The 21,986-nt window shown below is 47.0% G+C and overlaps 1 protein-coding gene across 4 annotated transcripts in view; it reads right to left on the bottom strand.

Annotated features, from left to right (window-relative positions):
• Positions 1-21,986, bottom strand: part of LOC119463941 (eukaryotic translation initiation factor 2-alpha kinase 1-like) — an 85,324-nt gene that overhangs the window by 31,865 nt on the left and 31,473 nt on the right. For all 4 annotated transcript variants that reach the window (XR_007467398.1, XR_007467399.1, XM_049668545.1 and 1 more), the window contains exons 11-12: positions 20,698-20,797; positions 19,117-19,223 (exon numbers count right to left, since the gene is read on the bottom strand). Coding sequence is in view for 2 of the 4 variants with exons in the window: in XM_049668545.1 (XP_049524502.1) it covers positions 19,117-19,223; positions 20,698-20,797 (207 nt within the window). In the remaining 2 variants the exon portion in view is untranslated. The remainder of the gene's footprint in view (positions 1-19,116; positions 19,224-20,697; positions 20,798-21,986) is intronic.

Raw genomic sequence — 21,986 nt, 5'->3', positions numbered from 1 at the left:
CTACCTGCACTCCTATTACTAGAGTGCACTAGGATAGGGGGAGTGGGTCCAGCGCGGGCTCCCCACTGAGGCTTTTTTTTTTTTAATTGAAAAGTTAGTAGTGCTACCATCACCCTCACCTGAATGAGCGGCCCCACGCGCCGGTTGGATGCTTGTCGCGTCCGAGACACTACCGCTTTGACAGGCGTTTCACTCTGCTGTATCTAGTTTTGATACTCGGTGGCGGAAATAGTGATTTTATTCCCCACCGACCTGTAGTCACTAAAATAGAGAAAGAGCAACGGAAATGACGAACAACGATGGTGCGTCGAGGAGACAACAGCTACTCAGCCCATGAGCTCGCCTCAGCCAATGGGTACAGCTGAAACAGCCGGAGTTTCAGGCTAAGGTCAGCGTTTTTTGCATCACCCTCGGCGCTTGCCAAGGCACCCCCTGGACCCACTTCCCCATTCTAGTACACTCTACTATTACACAATATTATTGCAAAAGCAACTTTACGGACACTCCAGGTGAATTTTTTCCATCGCCACGATGTTCCATATAGACTGTAAGTTCAATAAGAAAGAGTAGAGCGAGAGCCATATGCTGCAGGTGCAAGGGTGGGCGTGCGAGAGTGAACCAAGAAGGATATTGGCCTGATGTGCACAGTCTTCCTGCCTGCCCTGAGTTGGAGGTCAATTGATCAAGCATATACGAAAGCAGGAGAGCGCACCTCCACTCTAGTCAAGCCATGGGTGCACATCCGCAGTTTGCACACCGTATTTTGCCGGTAATCTGCAGCGAGTGCAAAGCCTAAGGTTAGCCGAGATGGCTGGTGGCTTTACACGCACTGTCTTCACATGCACCTAGCATTGGAGGTCACGTCAACCAAGTTTCGGAGACGTGGTGAAGTGAGCGGCAAAATGAAGTGTTCACTGCCCGCTGCCGGCGCTCTTCTTCACGCCAGCATTGGAAGAGCAAGTGCTCGTAGTCATCAAGCGAGATCTGTTCATGTTTATGTGTACACATGACAGCGTGTTTGTTAACTTGATTAATAAGCCAATGTTTACTGCAATTTACACGGCTGGCAAAACTACGAACCTTACTTCATGTAATTGTCTAATACTTTGTAATCACTACCAATGCTTTGCCTTTCAGGTTAAACTGACTTTTTTTTGTGTGTGCGATCCAAATATTAGAAGAAACTTAGAGCGGACCATGCAACTAAGCTTCTAAATGAAATTATGGTGGAGAGAAAAATTCTGCCCTGGAGTAATTGTTCATCAGGAAATAAGAGTACCCTCGACACAGTTCAACAGTATTTTACTTTTTTTTTATGCCTCTCATACCTTAGGACATGGGTTCTCAAAGTGGGTTCCGCGGAACCTACGGGTTCCGCAGGCCCCTGCTCAGGGTTCCGCGAGCCACTGATAAATTTTTCCTGGTCCCACTCTCGACAAGTGTCTAAAACGGCGAACACGAGGTGCGCTTGATCCAAAGAACCTCCATTACCCATGCCCGAGTGTCAAAAAGCACATTACAGTGCGTAACAGCAACGCACGAACTGCGCAATAAATACGCAAGCAGCTTTTAGCCACCCAACCTCTGAGAACGGGCAGCGCGCCTAAGCTTTCACACTTGAATCTCGGAGGCCGTAGCTTACCAACATGCGCGTTTCTCCTATTTGTAGATAGGGTCGGTGCCGATGTGCGCACTGACGTATACGTTGGAGGAAAAAAAAAAATTCGCGGAGCGCCGCAGAAGAGCAAGAACGGCGTAGCGTCCAACCGAAACGAATCGGCGTAGTCCGCATCGCCGTGGTCCTCAGCGGCGATCGTACGCGGCATGTGACTGACAGCAACGCCGAAGCGCTTCGTGCCTAATTGTGCCTTTAAAGCCTTTATTCTTGCGTTTTAAAGCCTTTATTCTTGCGTTGGCGGCTAGCCGCGTGCCTCCGTAAGTGCATAGTCGCTATCTCTAATCGCGTCGATAACCACCGCAGTTTCGTCCGCAGCGGTTGCGTCGGCTGCGTGCCTTCACAACTGCGCAGTTGCCTCCCATGGCAGCGTCGATAGCGACCGGCCGCGGTTTCGTCCGCACTTCTTGCAGCGAAAGGTAGTTTCGTTTTGACTTGGTGCGTGTGTCAGCCGCCTGCCTTCTGAACCGCAAGGTCGCCGTCCATGATCGCGTCGATAGCGGCCGCGGTTTCGTTCGCAGCGGTTGCGGCAAGCAGTAGTTTCGCTTTGATTCAGTGCAAAGCTGTCGAAGATAAAAAGCACCGGCTACATCGCGATGGACGGACAATTTGTTGGCGAGCAGCTGAGTGGCGAAAAAATAATCGAGATGTGCGCCCGTTGGTGTGCAAAGCGCGTCTCAGATGAAAACGCGTGCCGCGAAGGATGTCGCGAGGCCTTCGCCGCTGCTAGCGCTAATCAGTCATGAGATGAAGAGAATTTCAGCTTCTGCACTGGGCTTGTGCTAAATAGAAACAAGATTTGACGATTCATTGAGTAAATAGAAGCGTGATGACGTAGTGAAGTATTTGTTTATTGTTTGCTTGATACCCTCGATAATTCGACATTCGGGGGGGGGGGGTTCCTTGGCACTTTATGGAGCTTAGCAGGGTTCCCTGGGATGACCGTACTTGAGAACCCCTGCCTTAGGATAATGAACACTGATATGTCGCCAGGAGACGACAACGATGAAGTGCGCGTGCGAAGGCACTGGCGCTCTGGCACGAGCGCGCCTCACAGAACGAATGCCTTGCCAGTGTTTGCTATGATGCCTGGACTACTGTCTACTACAGTATAAGCCACTTATAACGTAACCGCTTATAGTGCAGGACCGGATATAGTGCGGTCTTTTCAGACTCCCGTTAATTTTCCCATAGCACTCCATGTATACACGTATCGCTTATAGTGCAGTTGTGGGAAACGAAATACCGGTTACAGTGCGGCTGCCTGGGAGTACGGAAGTCAGCGGAGACGGCGAACGCTCCCCTCAAACGGGCGCCCCAAGGTGTGCTCGAGGAAGAAAGAGAGACAAAGTGGAGGAGAAGGGCACGTGGTGCGAACGAACAGCCAGTGAGGCTGAAACCAGAATCTTGAGTGCGAGTCGCGAAATATCACGGCGCGCATAGCAAGCGAGCGCCACGAAACTGCCAACGCCGGCTAACGCTCGCTTCACGATAACGGCAGTAAACGAAACTTCAGGGAGCGGGCGGAGCCGGCACATCACGGCGAAGGGCGCACGCGGAGACCGTGGAATGTGAGGGAGGAGGGCGGCAGGGCAGCGGATTTCGCCTAGGCAACTCCGCCGCTTTGGTGGCTCCCCTCCCTCGTAGCTCCCTCACTTTCGACAGTCACCGTGCGCGCCCGCAGCCGTGCAGGCGCCGCCGCTCCAGCCGGCCCGGCGCCAGCTCCCCGAAGTTTCGTTTTCAGCCGTTATTGGGAAGCGGGCGTTTGCCGGCGTGGGCAGTTTCGTTGGCCGGCCTGGGACAGCGCTGCTGCTTCCCTCTGCGCCGTAGCCGCAGCGTGCAAGGTCAACACGTGACTAAAAAGTAGAGGAAGCATAAAGGAGAAATAACAGTTCACTGCCATTTTCTACACGTGGCTATGCTAGCATGGCTGAGACGTCGGCACGTACACGCATGTTCCGGCGCAACGCAGAATCGGCGACCTAGCCATTTGAGAGAGGGCTAAAATTTCCGCCGCATTTTTTTTTTCTTTCTTTTTTTTGTTTCGTTCGCTCGCGACATTGAGGAGTCTCTCCTAAGCTTTTACTCTATGGCGCTGCCGGAGTAATGCCGGTCGGAGGTGCCGCCGTGTGAATTATTTTGAATTAACGAGATTCGACTGTAAATTGAATGCAAACGTTCTAGCCGCATTCCTCTACTGTCCCATACGCGTGGCAGCTCGGTGCCATGTTTTGCATATGTGCGGGCCTTGAAAATTGTTGCTTTGGTTATAGTGCAGTACCGCTTATAGTGCGGATATTCGCGACTCCGGCGACTTACGTTATAAGCGGTCTACACTGTATTATGTTCCTGTTTCCTGTAGTGTAATAAATCGTCGGCAGCCAACTATGGCTGTACAGACGCAACAATTGGCGACGAGGAAGACTCTGGACTCACCGGCACTTCACTGAAGGAACAACATGGCGACGCCGGACTTTGGTCAGCTACCCGAATTCAGTGGCAGTTCCGGCTCATGGAGATCCTGGTATGGGAGGCTTCAATTCTTTTTCGAAGTTAACGACATTTCGCACGCTTCCAAGAAATGTGCTCATCTGCTCACGTTGTGCGGGGAACAGACTTGCGATGTTGTGCATGCTCTCGTTTAACGCAAGCAGCCCAGCCAAGTGAGCTACGAGGACATAGTCGAGATGCTCACTGCTCGTTTTGATCAACGACCTTCTGAAGTCTTCAGTGGAGCACGCTTCCAACAATGGGACCAACTGCACGGCGAAACGGTCACTGATTACGTGACAGCGCTCAAGAAACTAGCAGCCGATTGTAATTTTGGAACCAGCGCAGACACGGCTGCGAATCTGACAATGCTGCCTATTGACAGAATATTGCGGGATCGTTTCGTTTGTGGTCTCCGGAACGAGCAGGTCCAGCAACGGTCGTTTGCAGAAAAGGACTTGACGTTCAAGAAAGCGTTTGACTTTGCACTGCGAGCTGACAACGCCGCTGAAGATCAGAAAAACGTGAAGGCGGAAATCAAAGACATTCACGAAGCCAGTACAAGCATCTGCAAGACATAAAATCAAGGTAGCTCTACTACCCATGCCCCAAAGAAGAATCAACGCTGTTGGCATTGTTACGCGCAACAAAGTCCAGACACTTGCAAGTTTCAGACAGCCTCCTGCAACTACTGCAAGAAACGCGGACGCACTGAAGAAGCGTGCATAAAGAAGCGGAGAGAAGCAAGAACTAAGAGGAACAGCAATATCGAAAATTGACGACAAGGAATTTCGCCAACTACCTCAACTCTCAAACTTTCTGAAATCGAATTCAAGCATGTACTAAATTTTATGCATATAACTAGATGTACCTGATATCCTGCTTTTTTGTGTTTTGTCCAATGATGTCAAATGTCGCTGGTGGCCAACATGAGCTCTACGAGCTCAACTCCTTAGGGGATGCGTCCAGTACACAGAAGAGTCCACCCAAAGTTCCTATTCCCACCTGGGACCGTCCCCAGACACCATAGAACACAATGCACATTGATTTTGCGGGGCCACTACACGGGCGCACCTACTTAGTTGTTGTGGATGCATACACAAAGTGGGTGGAAGTCCGTGACGTGACACAACCAACATCCGCAGTTGTCACTGATGTACTCCGAAGTCTCTTCGCTACATTCGGCATACCCCGAAAAGTCGTCTCCGACAATGGACGAGCCTTTATTTCTAGCGAAATAAAGCAATTCTATGCGTCAAATGGCATACAGGCCACCACATCACCAGCGTATCACCCTGCAACAAACTACCAGGCAGAACGCTATGTGGCAGAACTGAAGAGAGCACTCCTGATGGATAGAAAGTGGTCCATACAGTGTCGACTTGCGAGGTTCCTGTATCAGCAACACACCACAGTTCACACGGCTACAGGAATGACACCTGCGAGAGCGATGTTTGGACGTGAACTTTTGTGTCCTCTCAACCTACTCAAGCCAGAGACGGAAACACAGATCTCCGAGCGCCAGGAGACACTCGGACAATGGGCTTCTTCGATTTTCCACTTCTGGCTACCCGCGGGCTGCCAGAGCCAGCCAGAGCTCTTTCGTTTTTCTTGGGTTGCTCCGCCAACCGCGTGAGGCACTTCCGCCGCGCCTTCGTTTTACTCAGGCTGGAAGCTTCTGGCTACCCGCGGGCTGCCAGAACCAGCCAGGACGATTTTGGTCTGGCAGCTCTCTGGAAGTTCTCTGGCTAGCAGACGACAAAAAGAGGCGATGAGCGCTCTCCGCCATCTCTGTGGGGACTTGACGGATTGCAACGCGGGCGCTTGAGGACTTTTACCTCGCTCAGCCAACTGGCTTGCGTCGAACGCTAGCGCACGTTGCCCCGGCTGGCGTGCTTTTGGACACGAGTACTTGTCGGAGCGATTCCCGATGTCGGTGCGGTGCATAGATCGCTGATTGCATTACTTCTAGCGTTATCTTACTAGGATTCTGACGCACCGTTCCGCCTTGCGAGGCGGAGCCATACGAGCGGCGGTGAACCATTTGACGCTTTCTTTTGTTTGTGTCCCGTGAATGCTTCTTCTCGGCCGTGAACAGCGCGCTGCGCGCTCAATTGTGTTAGCATGGTATCTTCATCGAGTTCCGAGCAAGTTGTCCGCGAAGTTGTAGACTCATTCCCACACATTGCAGTGCCTTTTCGGTTCATGTCTTTTTCTGGTGGTATCCGTTTTCACATTGCTCGGGTATATGCGGCGATATGTCTTTCTTCTGCAGTTAGCGTAGGCATCGCAGCTAGCCCGTGTTCGCTCTGTCGTATCTTGGGCGGCAGCTCTGAAACCGATGCGTTCTAACTATATGTATATAGGCCGTTGATCTTTAAGGAATGCACTTGTTGAGATGAGTAATGACCACACGTACATCAGCTTTATTATTGCTCTCATGATCGACCAACACTATTTTTCGTGTGAAGCTTTTCGTGGGTTACAGGCGGCGTGCATCTTCACGCACCAGCTGCAGCCCCAGCTCCTTCAGTACAGGTGCAGCACCATCAGCCGAAAAAACTTTCTGAAATCGAATTCAAGCATGTACTAAATTTTATGCATATAACTAGATGTACCTGATATCCTGCTTTTTTGTGTTTTGTCCAATGATGTCAAATGTCGCCGGTGGCCAACATGATCGCTATACGAGCAGGCATCCTCAAGCGAGCGATCACTTAGGTGCGATTTCGCATCTTGGAATCAGACCCGTCACATGCCGTTTGTTGCACTGTGCAAAGTGAGCTGCACAGTGCGTGTCCTGTGCCGAGTCGTGCGAAATCTCGCAAAAGTGATCGTATTCCTGAATGCAACTATATATTTCCAACGTGGCAATGCAGAAATGGGCCGACTACGCCGCGCACGCGCCGTGTACGCCGCTCGCTGCCATGCTGGTAGCATGTTTACATTTCTCCTGTGGCCAGCGCTGTCCCGGCGTTCGCGATTTTGCAAACTTCAGGCAGCTCCGGGTTGTCTTGGGATCCCAGCCCACGTGACTTTCTATCAGAACCGGAACTAGCTGGCTGCCATCTGGCTGCCAGCGGGCTGCCAGAACTCCGAAAATCGAAGAAGCCCAATCACGTCACATCTCAGTAGGGGAGAAATTGCTTTACCAACAGTTTTTAAAGAAGCCAGACTGGATTGAAGGGGAAATACTGCGCCGCGTCGGACCACGATCCTGGCTTATAAAAAGCGTCCTCGGAACGGTTCGGTGTCACCTCAATCACATAAAAAAAAAAACGAGTCACACCAGGCAAGCAACTCAAGCGCCGACAGACTGGAGCACAGCAGACGAATTCTCGGCAGAGTTGCCAGGTCCGATGAGGCGGCGTAGCCAAAGGCTAGAGAAGTTGTAGCCCAAATGTAGCCAAACAGAAAAAAAGTGGAAAATATTTCGAAGCCAAAATAGCCATTTTTATTTGCAATTTTATTTGTGTATACACTTTCACATTTGACTACAGCAATCCTTTTTTGCAAAACCCGTCGTAACAAAATGTCCGTGCCGCGTGATGGTCGGCCCTTGACATAGCGACATTTTGCTTGCACAGAACTCTTTTTGGTTGACCCCGGAAGCTCTTAAGTTCCAGCGAGTCGCTGCAGAGGGCGAAATCAGTGCTTTTATTTTATCACAGATAGTACTAAGTTATTTTTAGTTATTTACAGTAATATTAACTACAAACTCTGCTGTTTAGCTGCCGTGAACACAAAATAATTTTTATCATCATCGATCTCTCACGTCATCTCTGCCTACAGCGTAGAAGTTATGCTGTTCAGCGATCTGCGCCATGCTCACGGCTTCTTTTTTTATGAGCTAAAACAAGTCTTTCGAGATATGATATCTCGTGTTATTTGTCTCATTGTCCTATCTTATTCTCCTGTTTTTGTTTTTTTTCAATTAGCTTGGCCCGGGTTAGCTGATACACGCTCTATATACTGTCCATTAACATTAACCTGGCCGTCATCTTAGGTGTCTAGCACGGCAAGAACATGCGTTAAAATAAAGTGTCAGACAACAGATGCCACTCGCTGTCTGAATCGATGTAAGCGAAGCTTTAAAAGATTACTGCGCAAAACGGCACGCCGGTGTAAGAAGCGCGCAGACGTTTTCGGAGACGAGCACGCCCCGAACTCGCTCGAAATGGTAAAAGCCGTGACGGGGCACAAAGAGCAATGGTAAACAACAAATTGATAACAGTGGTAATGCTGTGAAAACCGGTTACTGCCAAAATTAAACCATGTTGATGGCTAATAAAGTTTTAGAATAGGGGCCCCTAAAGTTTGGGGCCCCAATGAGCTTTGCGGGTGCTAGCGTTGGGGCATGCAGGAATGAAGGGTCTTGGAATAGGCGTTTTGCGTTTGCGGATAGCGTGTTGCATTTGCAGTGTCACTATGGCGTCAAAGAAAAGCTGTTATAAATATTAAAATAAAATATACCATGTTATGATAAGAAAAGCAAATTATACTTTCATGTTTCGCCTTTAATTACAATTTAGAACTTATTCTATTAGCAGCATGCAACTTGTTGCGCTTAGTTTTGAGTAACCATCTTTACGCACTTTCACCCAGCCAAGTCAATCTGTGATAGGCTTACGAGCCATGAAATCGGCAATTGAATTCGGAATCAGCGGCGTATAATGAATCAATCTCCATTACACATGTTAGTTGAGAGAAAGCAATAACCGCCATCACTTCTTCTGGCTTACGAACTTCACGCATTACCACGAATCGAGCCCAGTTTTGTGCTAGGTTAGAGCCGTCGCTTCCATGGGCGCCGCTATGTTTGCTGACGAAAGCTTTTGGGGCAGCTTTTGGGGCTCCCGCTAAATCGATGAAATAGCGTGCCCGACGCAAAACCCAAACACAGTTTGCATCTTGCACATGCGCAGTGGCTTCGATGCTATTTCTTGGGGCCCCAATACGTTTGAGGCACTTATTCTAAAACTCTAATAATTTCTGGGGTTTTACGTGCCAAAACCACGATATGATTGGGAGGCATGACGCAGTGGGGGACTCCGGATTAATTTTGGCCACCTCGGGTTCTTTATCATACACCTAAGTACACGAGTGTTCCTGCATTTCGCTTTGATCGAAATGCAGCCGCCGTGGACGGGAATCAAACCTGCGTCCTCGAGCCAGCAGCGCGACACCTCACAAGCTAAGCTAACACGGTAGGTGACGTTCACGTGACGTGGTGCACTGATGTTACTGTGGCAAACACGTTTCGATATTAGCAGAATGAGTATCTGCATCCGTGACGTTACGGGCAAAACATCTAAAGGTCAACGCACCAGAACCCACCTTTGGCTCAGGGTCTTGCTCCCATTCTATTTTATACGATCTCGCATACTTGGCCCACTTCCCCATGTTTGGATTCTCCTCTCTAAAGAGGATCCGATCTTACATCCAACCTATCGAAATGAATCTCGAATGTAAGCACGAACAAAAATTCATCTAGCAGGAGAAGGAAAATGGCAGTAAGGCTCCGCGCGAGTAAAGTGGAGTAGGTTGAAAGCTGTGCCTGGCGCGATACTTCATGGCCATGAACACACTGAAGCGTGTCATCCACCCGTGCTTCCCTTCTTTCAGGTCGGCGCCGCGGTCTCCCGACGGCCCCGACCCTATGTTATTGCTCTCCCTTCCCGAGCATACCCAGGTTAGTACAGTGGACTGTGAAAAACCCATTACTCCCAGGTTCACCCCGATGCCCGGGGATCGGGTGCCTAACGGTCAAGCAGGGTGTAAGTTTAAGTGCATTAAAGATCAAAGCCACCGGCTCAGACAACGGCGCAGAGAGGGAAAGAAAGGCGGGGGTCATTTCGCGCACGCACACACGCACAGCCACGCGGCCGGCTCAGTCAGCTAAAACACAGCCTTCGAGATTTGCTTTTACCCGATCAGAGCCACCTCTGGAGCGTAGATTAGAGCACCACTTATAGCCCAAACACAGCCAAGTCGCAGATTTTCAGTAGCCCAAATATAGCCACATAGCCAACTCGCCCAAGTCGACGCCAAAAAATTTTTCCCGTAGCCCAATTTGGCTATATATAGCCAAACCTGGCAACACTGCTTTCCTCTCTACTATCTGACATAACCTCTGGCATACCACAGGGAAGCGTGCTTGGACCCTTACTTTTTCTAATTTATATTAACGACCTTCCCAATAACATTTCATCCCGTTTACGTCTTTTCGCAGATGACTGTGTTGTTTACCATAAGATCACTTCAGATACTGACCACCTGACCCTTCAAAATGACCTTAACACTATTGTTGATTGGTGCAAAAACTGGCACGTGATTCTAAGCCCTACTATAAATGTAAATATATGACTTTTAGCCGCAAGCATGATATTTCTAATTTCCAATACTTTATCAATAACACCTTCCTGTCCAAAGCTATGTCGTACAAATAACTCGGAATCCAGTTCACACCAAATTTTTCATGGTCTTGTCACATTTCAACCATCTGCAGCAAAGCATCGAAAACATTGGGTTTCATACGCAGAAACCTGCGAAACTCGCCTAGCTCCGTTCGAAAACTTACATATCTAACATTTATTCGTCCACAGTTGGAATTCGCATGATCTATTTGGTCTCCCCATCAAAAATACCTAATTGAAATGCTTGAGTCCATTCAAAACAGAGCTGCCCGGTTCATTTCTAACAATTATAGTCAACTCGCAAGTGTCTCCTAGCTAAAGAACCTTAATGATATACACATACTCGAAAATCGTTGTTCTATTTCACTTCTATGTTTATTTCATATGTTCACACCCGCACTACATTTTCCCTCTGGAATCGTCTTCTCGATCTTCACGGCGCTTACATAATCATCTCTGCTTTAACCGCATATATATTAAAACTCAATCATTCAATTCATATGCATTACCTAAAGCAATTAAGCTCCAGAATGATCTTCCTGACAACGTAATCTCTTTTTCTCACCCTGGTGAGTTCAAAAAACGCCTCTGCCAGCATTTATCGCTTTAGTATTGCCCTAACTGCAGTTTTCTGCTGTACTACTTTTTTTCAGTTGCTTTAAATATTGTTTTATTTTGTACTACTGTCTCACTTGTACTTGGTTATCCGTTCTTGCCATTTTCGTGTTTGCTTTGTTTTTTTAATCTCCGTGTTAATAGAGTATTTTTACGCCCTTTTTTGAGTCAACTTTGTGTCTATTTTCTGTATTTGCCTTGTACCGCGTCTCTTGCATCGTTACTGTGGTTTATTATTTTGCACTGTATTACTATTGATATGCCCCCCTCACCCAATGCTCTTCGGGGCCTGTGAGGAATAAATAAATAAATAAAAATGTGGCAATCTGCTGCAATGTGGCATTAGGTAAGCAGTGTTATGCAGTCGGGCATGGTTAAGGCCAAACTTGCTGAAAAGGATGATTACCATATGAAAACAGACGTGTAGCTCAGTTCCAAGTTACAACTTTGTCATTTTGCGGTTATTTCACTTACGAAGAAAAATTCTCTGCTCTAAGTATAAAAACTTAAAAAGTGATGTTCAAGGAAAGTATCAGTTAGTTCCAATGCCAGAAAATAGACCGAAATCCCAGCGAAGTGCCGCCGCTGACATACCAGAGCTTACTGACGACCGCTCACCGACAGGTTCTTGGTTATGAAATATATATAACCTCTATTAGTAGGTAAATAATAGGCAAAACAAAGTCACATGTGGCAGTGCTGACCTTGTGTACAGTGCTGTTCATAAACATCACATGAAAAATAAAGTTACGACTTGTGCGGGGCATAACCATGGGATGACGTCACATGTTGCATAATATGAAAATAAACACAACCACAGTAGGGTACAACTTTAGAAGACAGCGGCATTTATTCCTCAAAAGCTATGCACACGAGCCTCCACCAATGGGCGGGCACTTTAAACTGACGTCATGAGCCGATGGCCAGTGACCCCACCGATGGAGAGGATGGCCACCCGCGCTTCGAACTGGACTGAGTCGCGTTAGCTGTGTGCGTCTGCCCCTCGTCCGAGTGAATTCACAAACTGTTTGTAGTGGTCTATCATGCCGGAAATATTGATACGGAACAGCTGCCACAGTGTGGCTGCACTAAAGAGGAGGAAGACGAAGTGTTCCCGATTTATCAATTTATGTCGGGTCGCCATCTTGGCCACCATTGGCCTATGTGTAAATATACAGTAAATAGCCTTGTGAATGAATTACGGGGTTTTATGTGCCAAAACCACGATCTGATTATGAGGCACGCCGTAGTGGGGGACTCCGGAAATTTGGACCACCTGGGGTTCTTTAACGTGCACCTAAATCTAAGTACACGGGTGTTTTCGCATTTCGCCACCATCGAAATGCGGCCGCCGTGGCCGGGATTCGATCCCGCTACCTCATGCTCAGCAACTCAACACCATAGCCACTCAGCAACCACGGCGGGTAGTAAATAGCCTTGTGCATCAGCTACATGTAACAATATGATCGCGAGCTTACAATGCACCATTTGTGCCGTGTGTGCGAACTCGCGGGATTGCAGGTTCGCAAAAAAAAAAAAAAAAAAAAAAATACCTGACAGGGAAGGAAATGACCAAAAAAAAAAAAAGACCTATCACATTCTAGAAAGTTTGTGAAAACACAAAACCAATAAAATACAAATATTCTGCTACTTAAAACCAAGAGACAAGCATCCGTGTATTTAAAATGATGAATGAAGCATTTTTGTACCTTTAGTGCCATTGTTGTCTCCAGGTTTGTAATGGTTTCAATAAATGCATTGTTTCTTTTTTTTTTAAATTACTTGTTAAATAGCAATCGACTCATTTTAGGCTCAGAAAACGAGAAGTAAATGTTCCGTGTACATGTACACCAGTGCAAAAGCCGTGCAGCACTGCTCTTTCTACTTTTGCCCCTTATAAAGAAGCTAAAGAGCAGACAATGCGCAGCCTTCTATGGGGTTAGTTTTCTCTCGTAAGCCGGCATGTGCTGTGGCATTCCCATCAAGAGATCTCTATCAAACCAGTCATCAAGATACAAAAGTGTTATTTATACCAAGAATTACGCATTTTAGAAGCAAGATTTTTTTGAGCGGGACCATTTCTTTAGTCGCGGAGGCAATCTGCTATTGCGCTTTGGTCATCTGGGCATCCCGGGGCCTCTGCCGTCTACTGAAGTTGTACCCGACTACAGATGCGACGCAATTTGCAAAGGATTTATTACCCACTTCACTAAAGCTTCACTTCACATAGATTCTAACATGCGCCTTGGATCTGCACGACTTTTGCAAGTGCGTCATCGTCATATGTAAAACAAACGAACATGCAGCTATTCTAGCGGGAGCATAGCAGATAACAAAGGCAAGTTCCCCTGCTGACGTAATTGCAGCGCCATTCGCAGCGCTGGCATAGGCTGTGGACAAGGCCAATAAAGCGTAAAGAAATTAATGCCAGACTACATCAAACTGCCATGACATGTTCTGCCACAATTCATTTGACTAAGCTTTCAATTACAGCAATTCAGCAATTTTTGACTAAACTGAAACAAAAAGAGAAAGGAAAAACATCCAGACTTTGTACCAGAGTGTTAAACCAAAGCTGTTTTTTTTTTCGCTCCAATTTTTGTTTTAGCTCAGTGAAAATGGTTCAGCTTCGATTCCACTCCATAATGAAAAAATACTCGCTCAAACTGGTTTATACCCATTTAGACAATCTAAGAATGCAATTACAGGAGAACCGTATAAATTTATTTTGAGAAAAACTTATGGTGCTTCTGAGCTGCACGGAAAGATTAAAAAAAAAAGGTACCCATACAGTTTTTTCGATGCCTTACTAAGTAAGTAAAGGATTACGTAATTAGACTTCAATAATGAATTTTACAAGATAAAAAATACTTATGACTAGCATGAACAACAACCAACAACATAATGTGATTGGCATTCACATACAACCCTCTGTTATGTTTTAATTCCTGGGGATATTTAGTTGGGAGAGCCGGTATAAAGGTCTCCCACCGCTGAAGAACCATTTCACGGTCACCAATTTCAAATGTTCTTGAGTGTATTACTAACGTTCCTGCCTTCCAACATGACATGTTGACAACCACACTAACGGTGCTGCTACTCGTAAAATGAAAGCAAGCTCGTATACATTCACAAATGACGTAGCATGGCAGAGCCACAACTGCAAGCAATGCATGGGTAAACCACTCCAGAGCAGGTGGCCAACCTGAATTATCTGCTTTCAGTTTGTTCCCACAGTAAAAAAAATCATAATGTTCCGTTTCAGTTCTGGTTTACGGTTCAGTTCCAATTCAATACACTGTTTGCACTTTGTCCTTTGCTCTTTATCCACCTCCCAGCCCTAGGGTATTTCAGTTCATCACAACAGCATTATGGTTATTTAAACATACTAATGTGGGGATGCGCGACTCTCACGCATCCCCTGATATTGTTTTCCCTGCATAGCTCACGTCTCCCGTAATCCGGCTTCTCTGCATGGCTAAGCGCTGGCGGTGGTCGTAGTGGTTGCGGCGCATTGCGAGAGATGGCGTGAGTGTCGCGATGCTAACACCACCGAACGGCGGGGTGACTTGGGAGAAAAAGGTCGAAGGCGCTTTCTGTTTGGCTTGAGATCGGCGACCAACACGCACGAACGCTTCGCGCGTGTGCCGGCCCGCTTCGCGGGACTGTCTCGCGAGGCTAAGAGCAGGACACCAGTATCGACGAACATGGATCGTTCGAACGCGCCACCGTTCGCATGACCATACACATGAACGACTAGGCGATGGTGTCACAGCATGGGGCGAAAATATTCGCTCGCTATCGGGTCGCGGTGAGTCGGACTTCCTTGATTTGTCGCGCGCCCATGTGACTGTTCTATGCATAGTAATTCGGCTAGTGTGTATCAGTGTATGAAAGGTGCAATAAATGCCCTTTTCACTGGTTGCACTACTGTGTTGTCGTTCCTTTGACCCAAGAGCACGTGTGAGACCCCACATCTGGCGCCCGACGTGGGGCTCTTGGTGCATCGGACGATAATTTTAAGTTTTGCTCGGTTCGAGACAACTTTTCTTTCAACTGAAGCGTATTCCTAGCGTGGATTTTGATCGCTAGCGTCGGCGGCGTGCTTTCTTGAGCGAGGCAACGGTTGCTGTAGCGTGTTTGAACTTTTCAACATGCTAAGCCTTTTCGTGAGTGTTTTGAAGTACACTCGTCGGTACAAGAGCCACGAGGTCTACATCCTGGGAGAGCGAGGCCTAGCGCCCGCAGAGCATTGGGAAGCCTGAAGCGCGCGAGTATAGAAGCCTCGTGGGTGGTCCGAATTTCTTATGTAAATAGCTTCTTCTATTTCTTTGACTTCGGAAGTCGCGGCTCTGGGAGCCGGGTGGCCGCGGGCCACAGGTACCGCTACGGGCTGTCTGGTATTGTGGCCTGGCACCAGGCGCTCCGACACCGTCTCGGGACGGTGCCCACTCGGATGCTGTGTGAACCGAGCGGGGTAGGACCACCTCACAGAGCTAACGTGTCCTCGCGGCTGCGTGTTCTTGTGCCCATTGTAGGAGTTTTTTTTTTTTTGGATGCCGGTTGTCAGGGTAGCGACGCATTAGGCCTAAGGCTTTACGAAGCCGCCTGTTGCACGTGGAGGGACACAACCTGGTAGACCGCGGTGTTGAGGTGTCGCACTTTGCTTCCCTCATTCTAGTTAGCCTTGCACGAAATGAATTTCTCGTTCGATTCAAGAAAGCGAGCTTTGTTCACGTAAACTTAGCATCCAAAATGCCACCCGAAATTTGGCTAGCCGAATTGAACATCGTACCACGTGGGCGATGCGTATGCCGAATTCCTCTCCCTTGGATTACTTTAGTGTTTGTCGAGTGCGTTGAGTGTACGCAGCGTGAGCGGAATCACCCCTGCTTTGCTGTCACCTGCACATCATCAGCGCTGCTGCACTGGACTACAATCAAGCTACCCCAGGCGATGCAGATGCCTGTGGCCAGTTCAGCGCAGCGATTTCGGCAGCCGCCTGTGTCCGGCTCGCTACCCTCGGTGGTTGGGAAAAGAGCCGGCAATCACCAGCGGCTCTCGCCGGCAGGGCGCGTCGGCGCAAGCGACGCTTGCTCGTGCCGACTTCTGCGCCGCCGTTTCCGGAGTCCTGGGCTGGAGTCGTGCCATCGAATCTGCAAAGGAGGTGCTGTGACCAACGGATGCCAGCGGTGAACCCCAGAGACAATGTTGGCTCGCATGTTGTGGATAACGTGTGGACATTTCCTCGGCGCGGCCACTGTCGCATGTACTAACTTTTGTTCACGACGCGCGCGTTGATAGACCATGTGACATGTTTCGCTGGAGTATGTGTAGTGATTTAAGGTTGGGAGGATGTGGGGATGCGCGACTCTGACGCGTCCCCTGATGTTGTTTTCCCCGCATAGCTCGCATCTCCCGTAATCCGGCTTCTCCGCGTGGCTAAGCGCTGGCGGTGGTCGTAGTGGTTGCGGCGCGAGAAAAAGGTCGGAGGCGCTTTCTCTTTGGCTTGGGATCGGCGACCAATACGCACAAACGCGAAGCGTTCGTGTGTGTTGATCGTTCGCGATCGTTCGAACACGCCACCGTTCACATGACCGTACACGTGAACGACTAGGCGATGGTGTCACAGCATGGGGCGAACATATTCGCTCGCTATAAGGTCGCGGTGAGTCGGACTTCCTTGATTTGTCGCGCGCCCATGTGACTGTTCTATGCATAGTAATTCGGCTAGTGTGTATCAGTGTATGAAAGGTGCAATAAATGCCCTTTTGATTGGTTGCACTACGGTGTTGTCATTCCTTTGACCCAAGAGCACGTGTGAGACCCCACAAGGATGACAAGATCAAATAAAAAACATGACAAAAAGTGTATACAGGAATGCCTTAGTTCACTGCGCAATTTGTTGGATGCTAATTCAAACAACATTGAGCTTGTACAAGATTGTACAAAGAATGTACAAAGAATGTTGCAAAAAGTAAGAGCAGCAACAACTAGCAGAATTCGCGACTCCAGCAATTCATGCGACACCTAGCGGCGAGCGGCGGAAACCTCGTACGGAGGTCGGAGCAGACGCTCCGTCCGTAGCCTTCGCACTGCGATCGGGTGCGCGTCACCATCAACGAAACTCCGCACCGCCGTGGAATTATGCTGCGCTTTGCAGTTTTGCGGCGTCGAAGAGCCACATGGATTGCGAATCTTATCATAAGCTGCGACAACGCCAATTGTTATGTTCGCAACGTCTTGCTCGAGAAAGTTCTTTTTTTTTTTTCAGCCGAGTTTCGGTTTGTTGTTTGTGTGAAGAGAACGCGATACTGTTGCTTGTACTATGTTTGCAGTAAAGCGCTATAGCGAGCTTCAGGAAGTTTGCGTTGAGGTTGTTACTGCCATCGTGATAACGTTGAGCGTATTGCTGCAACATGCAGTTTCATGTGATAGCCGGCGTGGTAATGCAGTTTATGATGCAAATGTCGCCGCGGTACTCAAGCTTTCCTTCATTAAAGCTGTTATATCGGATACATGCGGCGCACAACGTGGAACTACCGAGTATGGTACATCAGCGAAAATCGTTACATCGGAGTTTCAGATACTCCCGGGTAACGTCGGTAAATCGTTCTATGTAAACACGTGTACGCGCCAGCATGTAAAATAACTATGGTATGGCATAGCGGTACGCCTTCCTTGCGACCTGGACACGCTACCCGTGTAACTAGTGCAAATTAGTAGGCGCTCATTTGAAAATGCGTAATTATCAAAGCAATTGTATCTCTTATCAGTGTCTGAAGGAAATTGGCAGTTCAGAGGTGAACACAGTATTGGCCACTTAAAGTGCAGGCTACGTAAATTATAGAATAACATGAAAAATTAATTAGATTCATAATGCAGTAGCTTAGTTAACATTAATTTACACAGATACATTTGTTTTATTTCATTAGTACACAGCAGCCATAAGCAACATGTTCGTAGACAGCGGGGAGTAATCCATCATGGTCAGGCCACGCAGCACAAGCCATACATGTACATGGTGTGCAAATGTGTTTTTATTGTAGTAAGCAGATCTTTCAGTTCCTTATTTATCGTTTTGTTCTCTACAAGAGAAAAAATGGTTCGCCACAGATTCGTAGTGCATGCTGGCGATAAAGTGCAAAGCTTGATTTTAGGTTCACTTGCTCTCTGGACTGAAAAGAGCGTGCAGGAGTTTGCGCCTTTGCCGAACGAAAATGTGGCAACAACAATGAGAAAGTGCGCGCCAGCTGCGCATTTATCCGCATTTACAGCGGCAACAGCTGATCGAACAAGTCGGTGCGCTGCTGCGGGCCATGTTAAACGTACTAAACTGAGCAGGTTGTAATATTTCGGCAATCCTGGCGAGGCCAGCGTGACGTATCCAACTTCGCCGGCCGCTGTCTCGCACGCTCGAAACACCGGACTATCTATCCACGCCTTAACAGTGACTCAAAGCAGCAGAAACGTGCTTGTACTTTTCCGGCCATCCAACAGTGCACGAGCACTTCGGTTCCACGACCAATGGGTTCAAGAATCAGAGTCTCGTGCGGGTCCGCTGTCACGCCAGATGTTTGCACACACCGTGCGACTACTTCAGCCTCATTACCCACTGTGCCTCTCTCAGATCGGCTAAAATGATTTGGCCGGCGTAAGCTACTCGCTTTCCTTCCACAAAACAGCGCAAACCGGCATCACAGTGCACGAAAATCATCAAACTACAGTGTACTGTACATCCAACACAGCGGTTTTGGCGACGGGGGGGACCTCCGTATAGCTGCCATGTTGCACAGTGTAGCCAGACGCGGCCAGTTTTCGCAGCGCCCCCTGCAGTTCATTTGAGTTGCGAATACCAGTAGCCATGTGCACAAGAGCGACAGTGCTAAAGTAGAAGCACTGACCAATAAGTCCACCTACCTTAATATCTCTATGAATGAATCCCTTGGAATGCATATACTCCACCCCTTTCAAGATTTGCTTGAAGATGTGCATTGCTTCTGGAATGATGCTGATGCTACTCTCAGCTGAAAGTTAATAAACACAGAAAGGGTCAAATCTTTGCTTAGCCCTACAACCACCAACAAGTGAGTTGGTTACGCAGAGAATGAGTGACAGTAGGTGCATACTGAATATTTTTAGTGAAAAGCTCATGCATTTTGGAACAGCTCAGTTATAGGTGTACCGAATGCTTAGCTAGTGTTAAGAGGTAGCTTTAGCTCACGGGCTCCCATCTAAATACATGGGGAAGGAGAGACCATTTTGCTTGGCAACCACTGCACCAAATTTGATGAGGTTTGTTGCGTTTAAAAGAAGTTTAAGATCTCGTGAGTGTTAGTGATGCTCTAACGGCTGCACTTTACGGAACTGTGACATCTATTCTTGGTGCAGAGCTACGAATTTTTAAACTTCTTGCTTCTATTTTTTTTTCAAACTTACCAATTTTTGAAACTTCCTTTAGAAAATTCAGGCCTTAAATGAAAATTTCACTTTTAACAATCACTAGAATTTAGCTTTTTCTCTCAAATACAGCAAATTTAATTAAAATCAGCCCAGTGGTTATCTCTCAAAAGCCTTTCTGCATTTTGCATGTATGTGAATAGGCGGCATCGAAGTTCGGTCCGAGCTAAAGCTTCCTTAAAAAAAAAAAAATTATAGGGTTTTACGTGCCAAAACCACCATCTGATTATGAGGCACACCGTAGTGGGGACTCAGGATTGATTTGGACCACCTGGGGTTCTTCCTCTTAAGTCAACTACTTGTTTAAAACTTGCATTGATGCGCTAGTCTGACAAACAAGTTCTTAAACTTTAGAATCTGAGTAATTTCACTAAGAACTGATAGGCCAGTTTCACAGGAAGGTGGAGGCATGAAGTAATCAACAGGAGCCAATGTTTCAACAAGGGGATTGACAAAGATACGTCTGCTTGTCAAGATGTTGGCTCCAACAACATCTTTTTCAATCACTATCGAAAAGTGGCGGGCTAGATTGTTGTGCATGTAAAAGCAGCTCTAAACAGGGAGTGAAAATAAAAGACGAGGATAGACCCATGTGCCAAATACAGACGGTAAGCGGCAATCTTTTGCACATTGCTTACCCTGCCAGCCTTTCATTCCTGAACTTCACAAGAGTGGAACCACCCTTTTTGCTGTGCCTTCACTAATGAAGACTACACTGAATTTCACTGCAATACTACAGCCAGCGTTGTCTTCTCGGGCTCACATAAGCTGCACAGCATTCTTGTGCTACGCCTACTAGTTCTCATTTCATGGTCATTATTTATGTACACACTTCCCTCTGTAATGCCTCAGGACTCGACATCACAGCAGCACAAATAATTAAGACTGAAGAAGCAGATAAGAAAGAAAGGCAAGCCATGCCCTAGCTATATACTATGTGGTACTTCTTTGGTGTAGAACTCTTTCTGCTAAGCTTGGGCAAATCCACTATTAAGGATCAACTGCAAAAAAAAGTGATAAGTGATCATTAAGGCTTCTTACCTGACTCTTGTTCAGCTAGCTGCTGATTACGTGTGGCCAACCAGTCAGCAAGGTTTTTGGAGCATAGCTCCATTTGAATGTACAGCATGCCTCCAATATCCTTTAATAAGAAAACCAATACATGCCACAAGTGAGAGAGAGAGAGAGAGAGAGAGAGAAAAGGCTATTTGCACATATGAAAGCCACAGGGACTGTAATCAGCAGCATTGGCTTGAAGAAAGTCATGCACTGCAAAGATAAATGTGTGTACACATACAGATCCTTATGTTTTTACAATCCCTGTACTTTTTGCATGAGAGGTAATTAACTTTGAACTTACCCTTAGCCTACACTAAAGCAATGGGTCTCTTGACCTGCTTTAACACCTAACTTTCACCTATCTTGCTCTTCCCACAATGGTCCTTGTGCCCAATCATAGTAAATATACATAAAAAATATGGTACATGTACATCCAGACTTGCCATCCTTAAAATTTTGAAAAGCACTACAGTCGAAGCCAAAAACGTTTATGAAAAATACTAAAGATTGTTTTATTGTTCAATATGCTGAAAAAAATAAATGGCACAGACTGTTCTGTAGAGACACTGTGAAAAGGTACAGCGCTCTATAGTTTCAAAAGATGGAAATGTTTACGATAAGGGTATGCGAATTTGGAATTTTGAATACAATAGTCTGTTATTTATTCTAATTCGATTCAAAATTCACCAGTCGAAAGTGTCAAACATTTGCTTCTCTTTGAATATAAGGGATAACTCTTATTGGAGTCACGAGGGAGAGAGACCAATGCATGTGAGGACTGCACTGAAATGATTAAGCCGCAGGAGAGCCACGGTTGTTGTGTACAGGCACCAGTTCCCGAGCGGACGCACTAGGCATATAACTTCTACTCAATAGTTTCCAGTTGTTCGATAATGATGCCTTACTTTTAGACAGCCTATACATGAATTTGTTGTCTCCATTTAAGCTCAGCAATTTATGTATTTGTGTGGTGTTGCAGTATCGCACTTCATTCTTTCATCATGGTGATGTGCTGTTTCTGTTTCATTATTGTCATTGTCATAGCGCACCAAGTAACTAAATGCAGTTTTAATGTTCCTTAGCTGACGGGATGTCCAGTTGCTAACGCAATTACTAAATAAACCTTTTTTTTTAATATAAGATGCACTTCACGTTAACTTCATATTTCACTTTTTTATAAATGAAAAACCATTTGATATTTGATTCAATTTATAAATATTACCATTCAAACACCTCCAGTTATGAAGCTTGTAAAATATTACCATAGCAGC

This window comes from Dermacentor silvarum, chromosome 1, assembly GCF_013339745.2.
Source record: "Dermacentor silvarum isolate Dsil-2018 chromosome 1, BIME_Dsil_1.4, whole genome shotgun sequence".
Taxonomy (NCBI): Eukaryota; Metazoa; Arthropoda; class Arachnida; order Ixodida; family Ixodidae; genus Dermacentor; species Dermacentor silvarum.
Note: the sequence above shows the minus strand (reverse complement) of the source record. Positions and strands in the feature narration are given on the sequence as shown.